General features: G+C 39.1%; 1 protein-coding gene across 3 annotated transcripts in view; it reads left to right on the top strand.

Moving 5' to 3' along the window:
- TTC8 (tetratricopeptide repeat domain 8) overlaps nt 1–14,403 on the top strand; it is a 52,796-nt gene extending 38,393 nt beyond the window's left edge. For all 3 annotated transcript variants that reach the window (XM_078054091.1, XM_036085528.2, XM_036085529.2), the window contains 5 exons: nt 5,916–6,055; nt 7,410–7,584; nt 7,887–8,009; nt 11,235–11,318; nt 13,734–14,403. In XM_078054091.1, the coding sequence (XP_077910217.1) occupies nt 5,916–6,055; nt 7,410–7,584; nt 7,887–8,009; nt 11,235–11,318; nt 13,734–13,850 (639 nt within the window). In that variant the 3' untranslated portion in view covers nt 13,851–14,403. The remainder of the gene's footprint in view (nt 1–5,915; nt 6,056–7,409; nt 7,585–7,886; nt 8,010–11,234; nt 11,319–13,733) is intronic.
- Nucleotides 14,404–16,751: the final 2,348 nt, after the last annotated feature.

The raw sequence follows: 16,751 nt of genomic DNA on the forward strand, positions 1-16,751 counted from the left end.
ACTCCTGATCTCAAGTTGGACAAATTCTACCACCTACTCTTCTTCACAGCTGGTTATTTTTGGCCCTTTGCTCTTCCATATTGATTTTAGGATTGACTTATCATGAACCATTAAAAATCAAAACAATTCCTACAGGCATATTGATTGGAATTGCATTGAATATATGAATGATGGGGGTGGGTGGGCTGCCTTTCTTCCCACTCTTCATCATGGTAAAATTCTCCATTTATTTAGGTCTTCTTCAGTGAATATTTTATAATTATCTCCATGAAGATGTTATATTGGGGGTCCCCAAAACCACCCTGCGTTTCAATGATTAGAAGGACTCAGGACTCAGCATTCAGTCGTCCTCACAGCTAAGATTTATACCAAAAGGCTATAAAGCAAACTCAGTAAAGGGAAAAGGTACATGGGTCAAAGTTCAGAGGAAATCAGGCACAAAAGCTTCTAGGAGTTGTCCACTAGTGGAATCACACAGGACACACTTTATTCTTCCAACAAGTTGTGACAACATGTGTGAAGCACTGTCCATCAGGGAAGCTCATGAAAGACTTGGTACTCAAGGTGATTCCTAGGGCTTGGTCATATGGGCACCTTCTGCCTACCATGTACCCAAATCCCAGACTCCACCCAGGCACCCCCACATTAATTTTTTAAAGTTCATTTGATACTAGAAAACAGGCCTAATACTGGGGTGCCTGGGTGGCTCAGTCAGTTAAGCATCTGCCTTTGGCTCAGGTCATGATCCCAGGGTCCTGTGATCAAGCCCCACGTTGGGCTCCCTGCTCAGCAGGGAGTCTTCTTTTCCTCTCCCTCTGCCCTTCTCCCCTGCTCATGCTCTCTCTCAAATAAATTTTAAAAATCTTAAAAAAAAAGAAAATAGGCCTAATACTCAAATTTTTAAGTTTTAATACCTTATCCTTAAATTCTCTTAGATTTTCTAAGTAAATAAAATAGTCATTATCTGCAAACAGTTTTATCTCTTCGTCTCAATTATTTTGCCACTTAATAAAAAAATCTTATTGTTTAGGACTTCCAGTACAATACTGACAAGAAGCATCTCTATTCTTAAATTCCTTGAAATTCTAGGTACAATATTTTTAAATTATTTTGTTAGGAAAAGAGTGGAAGATATTAATAGTTGCTATATCTGGGTAATAGTATATGAATGAACTTTTATTTTCTTTTTCATACTTTCTGTATTTTCCAGATTTTCTGTCATGAACTTGCATTCCTTTTAAAATGAAAATCAAATTTTATTTTTAAATTGTCTAGAAATACTGTTTCCCCTTTTGAAATATAATTCTGATAAACACAGAAGCAGAAGGCTTTGATCATTCAATAAAAATAAAATACTGTATTTGTATCTCTGTATCTGTCCTTGTGTGACCTTAAATTGAACATGAACAAAATTTTGACCAAGAAGCTTAAGAAATAGAACTGTGGTATTCATACAGATCAGTGCCTGCCTCAATATGATCAGAGCTCTCGGACCTTTAAGCTCCACCTTCTGCACATTTCAGTCCTTCTTCTCAGGCAGAAAGCACTGGCAGAAAGAGCTAGACATCTATGGAATCTTTGATGGTTGCTAGTTGGAAGAATTCCTGCCAACCTTCTGTTATAGTCACTCTGGCTGAGACAGGGAGGAGACCCTTAACAGCTCCCTTCATCCTTCCGTGCTCACGGTCTGACCAGGACTTGAAGGACCATATCCTTTTTTAGAAGTCTACAGGGGAAGGTTTGGGGAGAAAAGTAGAATTGGAGTTGGCTCTCAAAGTGGAGAAGAAAGCATCCAAGTTGTGGGGACAATTTATCATCCACAGAAAGCATGATCAAGGACTAAGTGCAAATTTAAAGTAGTGAGACGCAGTATTTCCCCTTGAACCTAACTGCTAATTTCCCTTGTGCCAAAGTTTACCATACGAAGACAGATTTCCAGTGTATTCCTTTTCTCTTTATGTGACAGTAAATTTGGAGTTACTTAGTAAATTTTGTCCCTTAGCACTGCAGCCTACAATACATATGCCTTAGGGATTTTTGTATGTACATCAGACTTCCCTGGAGGGAGCCTCTTCCTTTATGTTCTTTTTTATTTATCACATTCATTTTGATCTTGTATCTTTTCAGTGTTTTCCTGTTTTAAAACGAACATGTTGTGCTGCCTAGTGTTCATTGCTTATTGTTTAAAATGATTTATTCTTGCTAAATTTGGTGGTGGTTTTAATTGTTCTTGAGGAATTCTGTTTATCCATTCAAAAGGCAGGTCTCTGAACTGTTTTTATTGAAGATATTTGAAATTTGAAATGTTACCCTAGAAGAGATTATTCTAGTAGTCCTTGAAGTTTACTGTGTGTTCAAATAACTTTAGGAATGGTTGAGAAGGGTGGCCTATCCTCTGCCTACTGAATCAGATATCCTGGAAGGCAGGACTCAGGCAATTATTTGTATGTTTGAGCTCACTAGGCGTTTCTGACATATAACAGAGTTTGAGAACCACTGCAACATTCACCTCAAGCTATTTGCAATTTTATTTTAAATAACTTAAATTATAGTATTTTGTGAATTTGTTCCAAAATAACCACTATCAACATCACTTATATGATACCATAGTTATTTATATACTTGAGGTGACATTTATAGATTTGAAAATATTTTTTAAATCTACATTAACAAAATTTATTCTAGAGTTACTATAATTTAAACAATTCTGATGCAGGAATAGATTAAAGGAGCAAAATAGAGTCTATGTATGTTCATACATATGACAATTTACAATGTTTTAAAGACTGCCTATTTAACCAATTGGATTATTAGATTATTTAAAAAAAATAGAGCTGGAGGAATAATGATTTCTTATACTAAAAGAGTCTATTACTGCCAGATGACTCACAGATTTAAAACCATGAAAGTTCCAGAAAAAAGACACAGATGAATTATTTGTATAAACTTGGAATAGGAAGACCTTTCTAAGTGTGATAGAAAGTCGAAAGCCATAATAGAAAAGACTGAATTTGAGAAGATAAAAGTTAAATTTTCTATAGAGTTAAATAAGTGTTCTATAAAGTTAAAATTTTCTATAAAAACAAATAGAAATAAAACCAAAACAAACAGTATAAAAATTACCAGCGGGGAAAATATTTGCCATACCTGAGACAGACAAAAGACTACTTTTAATTTCCTCAATCTATACATTGCTTAAAAGCTGCTGAATTTCAGGTGGTTTCCAGGTTGTGGGAGAATTACACACACACACACACACACACACACACACACACACAAATGTGCATGAACACAAACTTACAGGTTCTCATTTAGTTAAGATTGTAAACACTTATGGAAACAAGGTGTTTCCTCAGAGCAGTTGTGGGTTGAAATCGTGGTGTGGCTTTTGCATTAGCCCTTGTTTTCCTACTGGCCTGCATTGTGGCTGCTGATCCTCTTCATGCAAGTAAAATCACCCCAGAGATGAGACAACAGCCAATTCCAGCTACACCACGGCTACACCACTGCCTCTCATACTGGGGCTCGGTAAGACCCATCTAGAAGACCTTAAACCATCTATACTTTTCCTCTGAAGGAAATGTTTATAAACACCAGGACTTCCTGGATTTTGAACTTAAGTCACATCAGCAGACTTGTTTAATCTGGAAGGAGAAAACAGAGTCAGTGCCCAGGGATCTCTGAGGCACACGTCTGCCCCCAGCTCTCCTGTATCCAGGAGGGCAGTTTCCAACCCAAGCCCCCATAACACAAGCTAATAGTAAAAGAACAAAAGATAGGATAGAAAAATGGGCAAAGGACATGAATCGGCAGTTCACAGACAAGGAAATATAAATAGGTGTGTATTAAATGCCTAACCTCAGTCATAATTGAAGAAATAAAAACTAAAATAATGAGATGCCTTTTTTGACTTAATCAGGTTGACAGAGATGGAGAAGTTCCAGGACATGTAGGGTTGTCAAGGTTGTGAGGAACACACCCCACATACGAACACTGATGCTGGGAGTGTATGTTGGCACAACCCATTTGGAGGCTGTTTGCGATTACTGATGAGATTTCCAAGCGTGCATACTCTTTGGCCCAGCAATTTCATTTGTAGGAATTTTCCTTAAGGATGCTTTCATATAAGTTCAGAAAATATGTACAAGGATGATTTTATAGTATTTTTTATAGCAAAAAAAAAAAAATGAAACAAACGAATGCTTCATCAAAAGGGGGCTGGTTAAATAAACTATGGTCTATGTATTGATAGAAAACTATGCAGAAATAAAAAAGTAACGGGGTAGAACCCTTTGTGCTGATATGGAAAGAGTCAAGACACTGAGAGTAAAAACAATGAACCGTGTATCAGAATGTGTAGAATGATTATGTTATGGTAAAAACTTGCATACATGTATGTCTACACACATATGAACAAAGTTTCTTGAAAAATACTCAAACTATTCACAGAACCTCTGACTGGATTTGGAGAGGGGACTATTACTTTTCATTTTATAACCTTTTTCAGTGTTTAAATTTATTTAGCATAAGCACATATTTTACAATAACACGTTTAAAAAACTACATATGGGGTTGCCAAGAACACAAATTAGTTTCAGTCTAAAATTCCTCAAGATTACATAATTATGTGCCCATCAATCAAGTATACAAACATTCCAAGGTAATTTTATAGAACTGAAAGCCTTGAAACAATTATCCATTCAGGCTGGAGTCTTTTTGCATTGGGCTGAATCGTGTTCCTCCCAAATTAATATGTTGAAGCCCTAACCCCCAGTGTGATGGTATTTAGAGATGAGGCCTTTCGAGATAATTACGTTTAGATGTGGTCATGAGGGTGGGGCCCTCATGGTGGGATTAATGCCCTTAATAGAAGAGACACCAGAGTGTGCTGGTGCTCGCTCTGCCTTTTGAGGACACAGTGAGAAGGTGACCCTTTGTAAGCCTGTAAGAGAGTCCTCACAAGATCCCCGCCATGCTGGCACTTGACCTTGGACTTACAGCCTCCAAAACTGTGGGAAAATGAAGTTCTGTTGTTTAAGCCACAGTCTGTGGTATTTTGGTATAGGAACCCGAGCAGACTAAGACACCAACTTGGACAACAGTAATACTGAAGCCTTGCACTATAGGATGTTGTTGCCCTGGAAACCAGAAAAGTCATGTTCATGGGGACCCAGGCTGCTCAGGGCCATTAGGTTCAGTGGTCAGGTTGCTGCCTAGGTGTGGAGATTATTCTTTGGAAGGACAATATCTTAGTTTTCTCAGGCTGCTGTAACAAAATACCACAAACTGGGAGGCTTAAAGGACATAAAATTTATTTCCATAATTCTGGAGGCTGGGAAGTCTAAGATCAAGGTGCTGGCCAATTCATTTCTGAGTGAGGGCCCTTTTCCTGGTCTGTAGACAGACACCTTCTATCTATACCCTCATATGGTAGAGAGATCATCTCTCTGGTCTCTCTCTCTCCTTCTTTTTTTTAAGATTTTATTTTTTTTTTGAGGGCGGGGAGAGAGAGAGAGAGCACGCACGAGAACAAGCAGGGGGACGGGCAGAGGGAGAAGCAGGCTTCCAGCTCAGCGGGGGCTCGATCCCAGGACTCTGGGATCACGACCTGAGTGGAAGGCAGACGCTTAACCGACTGAGCCACCCAGGCGCCCCTCTCCTTGCCTTTCTTCATATGTTACATTTGCCTGACATTATATTACCTATTTGTTCATTCGCTTGTCTTCCTTACCAGCTGTACCCTCCTTGAGGATAGCAGCTTTGTCTTTTTGTTCGTATTGTGTCCTCAGGGCCTAGAACACAGTCTGGCACATGGTAGGCTCTCAATATTTGTTGAATGAATGAACATAAATCAGCCAGAAGAAAAATAATTTCCTGGCACTGAAGTACTGCTCTTCTGTCTTATTGGAGAATAGGAAATGAACAATATTTCATCAGCAGCGGAATACTACAGAGAAGTTTTGAAACAGGACAATACTCACGTGGAAGCCATTGCGTGCATTGGAAGCAACCACTTTTATTCTGATCAGCCAGAAATAGCTCTTCGGTTTTACAGGTGTGCTTTACACTCTCTGCATAGAACTTTCCTGTGAAATATTGGTGTAGCAGCAATAATGATGGTGTGAAAATGTAGACACATAATATATAGGCCATGTCTGTAGGAGACTAAACATTCAAGCACCCAGAGGTTTTATGAGCATTCAAGTGACATCTAAGAATTTGAAAATGTGCAGATATTTGGCATCTTGCAGAAACATACCTGGATAATTGAGTTTTTAATGCCACGTCATTGTATGAGTTAGCCATTTTCTTGTCAATGAGTAACTGTTTAATAGTTCCTGGAAACACTTCTCCCCATCACTGCTTCCCTTAATACCACCACATGGCCTATAAAGACCCCGAAGCTGAAACAGTGACGAGATTTGCAAAGAGCAGTGGGTCCCAGGTTCCAAGCCCTGTCGAGGACCTGAAACAGGTTTCCCTGTTCTGTGAAGTATTGTCAACTCTTGTCCAAATAAGTTTTCAAAGCCTAAATAAGTTCTGGTCTCTGGTTCTCTTTTGAACACATTCTTATTTCATCCTACAGATGGCTTCTGAGATTAATTTTTAAATTTTGATTTCCTCTTCTGCCCTTAGGTAATATACAAGGAGATAACTGGCTGCTGATGAGAGTTCTTTCCAAATATATGTCGGCAGCATAAAATATGATAAAATGCGTGTTGTTTTAGGCACAGGCAGTTGCCTCTGCTCTCCCACCCTGAAAATGGGTCATGGGTTCCTCAGGGCTGCTGAAGTGGATTTTCATTTGCTTATGTGAATGGTCTTGTCCTTTGGGATTAATGATGCATAGAAACAAATGGGTTTTTTGAGCTCTAGCATGAGAGCTGAGTGGATAAGGTAGGGATCGCACTGATGGTCTTGTCTTCCTTGGTGGAAGCTCACTGGAAGGTCAGTAGACACATCTAAACCACAAAATACTACAGATAACCAAAACCAAGATTCAATTTAGCTGAGAACTTGAAGGTAAATCCTAAACACAGCCCTCAAATTAGATTAGAACGTCTCAGGGGTTTACTGCTTGACACCAAACCTTTATGAAGCAAAATGTTGTGGGTTTTACTTTACGTGACACTTTTGTAGCTTGGTTTTCTCTAGCAGAATTTTTTTGGGGAAAAGAACTACGCAAGCTGATTCTGACCTTGCCTCTGGACACATTACCCATGACCAGTACCTTTAAAAAAGACATGCTTTTGTGTTTGCTTTGACATTTTTTTTCCATTTCCTGTAATACCTTCTATTCTTTGGGGATGTTAAAAATTATAAAACATTTCTAACTTTATAAGAAAAATAGGTCTTAATATTTATCAGGTTGGTCTGACACCAAAATATGTGTTCTCCTTTTCAAAAAGGCGACTCCTGCAGATGGGTGTTTATAACTGTCAGCTCTTTAACAATCTGGGGCTCTGCTGCTTCTATGCCCAGCAGTATGATATGACTCTGACCTCGTTCGAACGTGCCCTTGCTCTGGCTGAAAATGAAGAAGAGGCAGCCGATGTCTGGTACAACCTGGGCCACGTAGCTGTGGTAGGTTGTTTCCCTCATGCAATTTCTGGTATAGAAAAGGTAGCCGCAAGTTTGAAGGAATGTTCGGGTATCGTAAATCCAGGTTTGGTTAGTTACGGTCTTCTGTAGCGACTGAGCGATTTCTGAGAGTCACCCTAGAATGTATTTTCTCAGGTTAACACCTCGTATATACGATTCACACTTGATTATGATCAGTACTTGTTGCTTGGTAGCAGAAAAGACACACTCGAGGCAAGAAGGGAGGAGATGGCGGGCGGAAGTGTATGGATCTGTGTGTGCGAATACATGCTTTTCTGTTCAAGGGCATAGGGGATATGAACTTGGCCCATCAGTGCTTCAGGCTCACTCTGGTCAACAACAACCACCACGCCGAGGCTTACAACAACCTGGCCGTGCTGGAGATGAGGAAGGGCCACGTCGAGCAGGTCAGTGAGCTACTGTGGCACAGCGGACAATCTGCTTTCTTCAGAGAGGGGCTGTCAGGTGTAGCTGTCTTCACATGCTGCAGTTTATTTTTAAAAGATGTCTTTGAGAGAGAGAGAACACAAGTGGGAGGGGCAGAGGGAGAGGGAGAGAGAGAGAGAGAGAGAGAGAGGGAGAATCCCAAGCAGACTCCCTGCTGAGCACAGAGCCTGGGCTTGATCCCAGGACCCTGAGATCAGGACCTGAGCCAAAATCAAGAGCCGGTCTCTTAACCCACTGAGCCACCCAGGCCCCCCTTACATGCTGCGGTTGAGAAATGAGCTCTAGAGTCTGACTGGCTAGATTTGAATCCCGGTTCTGGCACATATTAGTGATGTGACGTTGGACAAGTTACTTAATCTTTCTGTTTTCTCTTACCCTTTGGTTTTATCAGGACAAGTCTGTACGTCCCTGGTCTTCCCTGCCTTAGTGAGCTGTTGCCCCGTTCCCGGTCCCCCATCCACCAGCTGGGTGCTCCAGCCAAAGTCCTAGGAGCCCCACTTGAAACCTCTCTGTCCCAGCCGCCTCGCGTGGCCACCCCACACCCCATCGCGTTCGGCAGGCCCTGCCAAGTTTGACCTCCAAGCCCCACCCCGGACCTGGCCGCTTTACCCCACCTCTGCCACCCTTCTCCAGACCCCACTCCTCTCCTGCCTGGACTCTACGACAACGGTCTCCTCGCTGGTCTTTTTGTCTCCACTTACGTCAGCAAGTAATTGTACCCTGTAACACGTCCTCCTCTCAACAGCGGAGGGATTTTTTAAAAAAACAAGAATGATTTATCACTGCTTTGCTCAGCATCCTCCGAAGTCTTTCCTTTTCATTTGGAATGAAATGTGGATTCAAATCTTGGCCTACAGGGTCCCACATAATCCGGCCCCTAGCTCCCCCTCAGACCACATCTTTCATCACTTCTCCCTTCTCACCGACTTCCGGACACATCAGCTGCCTCCCCGCTCTGCAAATATGCTGTGCCCGTTCTTACTTTTCAGCTTTTGGAATGTTCTTCTTTCAGATCCCGCAGTGACTTTTCTCCTTGTCAGTCGGGTCTTAGCTTAATCACCACCTCCTTGGAAAGGTCATCTCAAACATCAGTCTAAAGGAGCCCTCAGGCACTATCACATCTCCGACTCTATTTTTTCTTCACCATACTTATTTTATCAGATATGTTCATATTTATATGTAGAATGGAGCATGGCAGCCACGTGAAAATAGGGACCTTCTTTGTCTTCCAAGTGCTGTATTTTCAGCATCAAAAACAGTGCCTGGCGTGTGATGGGTAGTGGGCCCGTATTTGTGGAGTGAACAGACAGCACATAAAGTGAGGTAACAGCAGGACCTGCAAGTGTTCTGTGAGGATAAGCAGATTATGCATGGAAAGCGCTGGACATGGTAGCCTAGGGCTGAGCACACGGTAGATGCTTAATAAATATTATTATTAATAAGTTATATTATTATATATTTATAATAATAAATTCTATTACTAAAAAGTTTAAAACGCTAAATATACTCCTACAATATTACTGACAATCAAGGATAGATAAGTGCTACATTCTAGACTTTAAAGATGAAGAAACGGGGACTCAAGGAAGGTAAGTAACTTTACCTGCGGAAGTTACCTTCTAACTTTATTTAAAAAATAGGTCTTAATATTTATCAGGTTGGTCTGATAAATATTAAGGGATATATAGCGTTAAATATAACACTAAATATAGTGTTAACCTCCCGCCTGGTCTCCTAAGCACCGTGATGAACTTGTACCACAACAAGAAAAGAAACATCCTTGGATGTTGCCTTTATTTCGTAAATTCCCCCAAAAAAGATGGGTTTGTATTTTGTCAACAAAAACTAACTACAGAGGACTCTTGACCAACACAGGATTAGGGGTGCTGACCCCCCATGTGGTTGAAAATTCAAGTATTACTTTTGAACCCCCCAAACTTAACTACTAAGAACCCACTGTTGACTAGAAGCCTTACCAAGAATGTACACAATTAACACATTTTATGTCCTACGTATTGTATACTGTATTCTACAGTAAAGTAAGCTAGAGAAAATAAGATGTGATTAAGAAAATCATAAGAAAGAGAAAATACATTTATAGTACTGTATTTATTGAAAAAATCCACACCTAAGTGGACCCATGCAGTTCAAACCCGTGTTGTTGAGTAACTGTACTCTAAAATGGGAACTTGTTCTGTGACGGCACTTTACCTATGTCCATATGAAACAAGTGTTTTTGTGATCTTCTCTGTTCCCGTGTTGGTGCTTTTGTTTCCTACTTGTTACAGTTTCTCTACTAAACTGATTTGAAAGGTTTTGGTGAAAGTTTTCATGCTACTAACCTCTATTTTATTACTAAAAATTATACCTCGATTAAAAGAAAAATAGCTAATCATAAAACAAAAATCAGTATCTACCATCCCATTGGTTATTTTCCATTAAAAAAAAAAATACACACATTTGTCCATAGGTCATGGGTGGAGGTTTTGGATTTAGTTAGAAATTGGAGGGATGGTCAGCAGCTTGGAATGGTGAGGTTGTGGTCCTAAGGATCCTTTGAGCCTGTAGGGGATGCCAACTTTGTTTTTTGAGTACTTGAGAGAACAGAAGGCTTGTCCTTTTCAGTTGCATTCACATGTTATTTTGAGGTCAGCATTGTAATAAATGCTCATCACAGTCTTCTAGCACAGAACTTGGAGCTTGGAAATTTATTATTATTTTTTTATTGTTTTTGTTGTAGCATTAGAGAACAGGTAATTAGAAGCCTAAGAAACCAATCAATAGCAATAAAAACGAGGTTAATAAGGCTTTTTTTTTTTAGCATTGAAAGGATTATATTTTGATTTGTCATATTGAAATACAAACTTTACAAGAACCGTGGTTCTCGACTTTAAATCTACTCTTAAGTTTCTTCATATTTTGAAGCATTTTTATCATTAATTTTGGGAAGATGTAAGTATTAATTGTATTTCAGTAAGTCATATTTCACAAGGAATGTCATCTGTATTTATCACAGGATCATGTTTATTAAGGTCCTATATCTTGGGTAAAGGATTCTTTTACCAAAAAAAAAAACAAACAAACAAAAAATACCAAATCACACACACACAAAAAAGTCACAAATACCGTGCTGATAGATGCTCATATACCTTTGGTTTTCTCCCCCCCCCTTTTTTTAAATACAGGCAAGAGCACTGCTGCAAACTGCATCATCTTTAGCACCCCATATGTATGAGCCACATTTTAATTTTGCAACGGTCTCTGATAAGGTATTCTCTTTATCAATTCATCATCTGATCTGTTTCTTTTTCTTTCCTGGTTTAAAAAAAAATACAGCTAAATAAGGAAAGATAAATAAGGAAATTCTAGTAATGTTTTGAAAGAAATGGTTTTATAAATATCGTATCCATCTGTCCTTCACTTCAGGGGACAGTTTAATAAACCTTAAAGAAATTTATCACTGAATATGGACAAATATTACAGATTGCATTATAGATTATTATCAATTGCAGAATTATTTTATTTTTAAAATAGGACATTTAGTCATGAAAAAAATACTCATTGGGCGCCTGGGTGGCTCAGATGGTTGAGCGTCTGCCTTCGGCTCGGGTCATGATCCCAGGGTCCTGGGATCGAGTCCCGCATCGGGCTCCCTGCTCAGCGAGGAGCCTGCTTCTCCCTCTGCCTCTCTCTCTCTCTCTGTCTCTCATGAATAAATAAATAAAATAAAATCTTTAAAAAAAAAAAAAGAAAAAATACTCATTAAGTAATTCCTGGTTGAGGAAGGATTTAGTAATTGGCTTTTATAGCAAAGAAGTCTGGTATTTTATTGTAGACCTTGATGCTGCCGTCCAGGCTCTGGCGTAATTGCTATAAAATTAGGGATATGAGAGGAAGCTATTTTAGCTGTGAACAATGTGGGCAAAATAGAACTGTTAATACCGTGTTACGAGTCAGTTAATATCCAAGAGCTAAAAGGAATCATGCCATTTTCAATAAGAACAACAAATAAAAGGTATCCAATAACTAACTTTTACTGAGAAATCTTCCTTTAACATGGAAAGTGAGTTTGAAGGGTAAGGAGATGGCTAAAAGTGTTTGCTGATGTAAAGACTCTTGCTAGACCAGAAGACGTTATGAAAATGTCATTTTTCAAAGCACAAACACGAAGCCATCCTCACTTTCATTTCTGCTTTGGAACTAAGCTGTCATTCCTAAGCTGTCATTTTTGAGGACTTGTCCAGTGCCAGCCACTGTCCCTGGGGCGCCACACACCCTCTCTGATTCTCCCAACAACCTGTCGCGTAGGTTTCCCTCACCTTCCTGACTCCTTTCTTCATACAACTGATGTTTCATTTATGGAGCCTCTGCTGTGTGCCCGGCACCGTGGTTGGCACAGAGGATGTTAGCAGTGACTAAAACAAAGCCTCTACCTCATGCAGCTTACATTCGAATGGAACCCAAGGCTGGTCGAGCTTAAAAGACTCCCCTAGAGTCCCCTAGGGTCACATGGCTGTGGTGGGGTCGGAATTTATACCCAGCACCCAATGATGCCCATGTGTTTTCCACTGCTCTGTGCTGCCATTTACTTAAACCACTTTCACTTTATCACACTTTAATAATATATAACTCAAAGGAGATTTTTTTTCAGCAAAAGGTTATATTTTCCATAAAAGAAAATGGTATCTTAAAAAGAAATGCTATGGGTTTTAAAAAAGGAAACTTATGTTTTTAATATGTATTACGTTTCAAAAAAAAAAAACAAAAAACCTGCCAGAATTGAATTATCTAGGTTTTTTGTGTCCATGGACACACTAAAAAGCTCTTGGTTTTTATAAATGTATGCGTGAATCCAGATCTATTCAGAGGGATCCAGATACTGTGTGCTTTTCTTTGGGACTGGACTTTAATACCAGCTTTATTGAAAATCAGAGATGCCCTTAATAAACTTCTAAAGCCAGATGTCTTCCCCCACATTACTCTGCTAGCTCCATTTAAAACCTCCCTGAGCATGTTATTGTATCTTTTTTTTCTTTAAAGATTTTTATTTATTAGAGAGAGAGAGAGCAAGAGAGCACAAGTGGGAGGGGGGAGCAGCAGAGGGAGAAGGAGAAGCAGACCCCCTGCTGAGCAGGGAGCCCGACATGGGACTCGATCCCAGGACCCTGGGATCATGACCAGAGCTGAAAGCAGACGCTGAACCAACTGAGCCACCCAGGTGCCCGCATGTTATTGTATCTTATATACAATCATTTTTGCTTGAATTTTCTGTCTAAAAGATAATGCCCTAACCAAAAAATCTTTATGGTACATTACAAATAGTTGTCTTAAGGCTTTTGGAAACTATATAGAGCTGACTGGTGTAGTATGCCAATGTTATTTTATTTTTATAATACTACCTGTGACAGGAAAAGAAAACAAGGTTTACGAATTCATAACTAGACAGCCGTAATGGAGCAGAAATTATTTGTATAATTGGTTATTTTATTTTTCTCGTATTTTTCAAGATTGAATTGTAACCTAGGTGAAAGAATTCTAAAATCAAAGTGGCATAATCAAACGCTTTACCCTTAAAAACCTTTGATTTTCTACAGTGTACAGATATTATATCTTTTTTTTTTTTTTACTTTCTTACTCTTTTTTCCTGATCTCACTCTGTGGTCTTATTCCGGTATTTCTTACAGATTGGAGATCTACAGAGAAGCTATGTTGCTGCTCAGAAGTCGGAAGCAGCATTTCCAGATCATGTGGATACCCAACATTTAATTAAGCAGCTAAAGCAGCATTTTGCTATGCTCTGATTGTCCCACAGACCAAGTATATCCTTATGAGGGGGCATTACACAAGGGAAAAAGTAGTGTTTTTATATATATATATATATATATATATATATATATATATATATATATATATATATATATGATATACAAACCTGTGCTTGATATTAGTGAAGAGGACGTAAGGGAGTTTACATAATAATTTATAATGCAAACATTATAATAACTTGTATAATATTATAAAAGATAGGATTTAATATTTGTAAGTAGATCATGAAAACTCCGATATTTTATGATAGATGTTTATAAAAATGTTTACAAAACATTTTCATGAATTTCCTCAAATTTTTATAAATGCATATTTTTAATGTCGTTAATTTGTCCATTAGCTAACATGTAGCTTCAGAGGTCTGAAATCTGCCATTAAAATTGCACTTTTATGGCTAGAAGTGTGTGTATTCATCCCAATTAGAGCTTAAAAATTGTACTTAAAACTATTTATCAAATGCTTTTTAAGACACTGTACATTTTCTTATATATTATGCTTTAAAATAAATCAGTGTATAATACACCATCATTCTGTCATTTTTCATGAGTTTTAATTTTAGGCATCTCAGATAAAACAAGTTTTTCAGAAGTCCCATGACCTTAGAAATCAAATCATAATTTTACTTGATGTAGCACCAATTTTGTATTTTCCCGAGAAGCTACTTATGGAATATCACATTGTCAATGTAAGAATATCAGGATTAGAAATGGAGTCACAGGCCCAGAGACTCACCGGCGGTCAGCCCTGAAGTTAGGTCAGATCCCAGGACTGTGCATTGCAAAATCCTGGAAAGGCTCTTGAACTCGTCTCTCCCATATTTAGTGGAATTCGCATCAATGTGTTCACACAAGGAAATGTGTCCAAGGGACAAAGCCACTCAAAATTGGAGTCTGGACTTTGGGACCCCTCCAGGTTATTTTTTCCAGTTTTTAATGTCGTGAAAACTATTTTACAGATACTTATTTCTGTTTAGATTCGTGTAAGTAGTACTACTTAGCTGACAGAACAAAAAGTTGGGAATTCGAGGAATTAGAGCACATTAGAGGCTGGCAGGGACTTCAGAGGATGTGTAGACGAAGGTCTTTGCGGCACAGATGACCAAAGCAAGGCCTGGGGTCCCACTGCTGGGTGGTAGTACCGTGACAACTAGAACCCAAGACCTTGTTCTTGTGCTTTACCTTTTTCTGCTTCTCCAGCATATGCGAGTGCTAGCTTTTGAGCTCATAAGAATTTCCTCAAGCAGGATCCAATGTCCTAATACTGCATTCAATATTTAGGTTGAAATTTTGTAATGTGAATCATTTTCTTAGTTAATCTAAAATAAAAGCCAACAGCTTGCATCTATGGAGGATGCTGTATGTGTCCAGCACTGTTCTAAGCACTTGATGGGGATTAATCCTTTGATTCCCGCTCCAGTCCTATAAGGTGCTGTTATTCCCATTTTACTTAGGAGAAAAATGAGGCACAGAGAAGTCAAGTAACTTGCTCAGGGTTATAAAGCGAGTAAGTGGCAGAGCTGGGATTCAAATGCAGGCAGTGTGGGCCCCGAGGATGTGCTCTTACCCCTCAAGGGAAATCACCTCAGGGTTTCTCCTGTCAGTAAAGCTACTCCCATTTAAAATGAATGTTCTACGCATTAGTAAAATTGGATAATAAGGGAATATTAACAGCAAAAAATAAATGAGTCCGTATTCCTAAGGTAATCTGGAGATATTTTTGTCTTGAGTTTATGTTAATTCGAGGTGAACACCAGTGCAAAGAATGAGTCAGATGGCTCCAGGCGGAAAGATGGCAGAAAAGAACACTGTGCAGCCGAAGCTACGTACATCTTTGTAACAAAATTATGTCTGGACTGCGTCGCTGGCTTTAGTGCCAACATTTCCACAGAAGGAAGGTTAACGATGGTCTGCTACCCTGGCTAAAAAGGTGTTCAATCCATATACAAATTGTTCGACCAAAATAACGTCATTGAGCTTCCCACTGATGAGAAGACCACTGCCAGCACAGTAATTGTTGGGGCTGGAAGTTCTTCCTTTCCAACAGGTCACATCTGAACCAGTCCCCAATGGTACTCATTGTTCTGTTACATTTCTGAATGGCATGTCCCAGCATCAGAGCACCCAACATAATTTATGGCCTAGAGACAAGAAAATTCATAAAGAGAGCACACCCCTACACTTTTAATGTGGTTTCCACCACTAACTCTTAACATGAGGGATTTCTATCAAGAGCTTTCAACTGGGGTTGAGTTTAAGCATTCCAAAAAACCACAAAGATTTTTGAAATACAGTGGTAGGACCCAACACTGGAAAATAATGAACCCAGAAATGGAGTTTAGTTAAAAAGCCATTACTGGACAGTTTTAAGTTCTAGGGAATAAATGGGAATGGTCCGCGGATATGCTCCAGACTCCCAAAATGGTTATCTAGGCTCAGATATTGGGAGAAAAAATTTGATTTAGCAATTTGAAAACAACTGCAGTTTTACATCCTTCCACATAGATGGCATTAGTCCTATTTTTGGCTGACTAAACACTTAACATTTTGAGAGATGCTGTGATTTTATGTCCTTGATATTAAAGCCAAATTCTTGAGATGAAAGAATAAGGATTAATAAAGGTTAAATTATAATCCTTGGGGACTATACTGTTTCCTGCACTGTGATCCTTCTCCTTCCCTGAATCCTGACCTATAAGGAGTAATTTGTTAGTGAAGTGTAAAGGACGGAAAGTCTTGGAGAAAGCAACCACGTTATCCTAGGGAAGAGAGGGCCAAACCTAGATAGATTTGAGGGAGAAAGATTTTTTTCGTATTTAAATAAAGTGGACCCTTTTCTGGTGTTTGAAACTCAAGTTTCTGTGGGCTCCAACACTTTAC

Source organism: Halichoerus grypus, chromosome 8 (assembly GCF_964656455.1).
Source record: "Halichoerus grypus chromosome 8, mHalGry1.hap1.1, whole genome shotgun sequence".
NCBI classification, from domain to species: Eukaryota; Metazoa; Chordata; class Mammalia; order Carnivora; family Phocidae; genus Halichoerus; species Halichoerus grypus.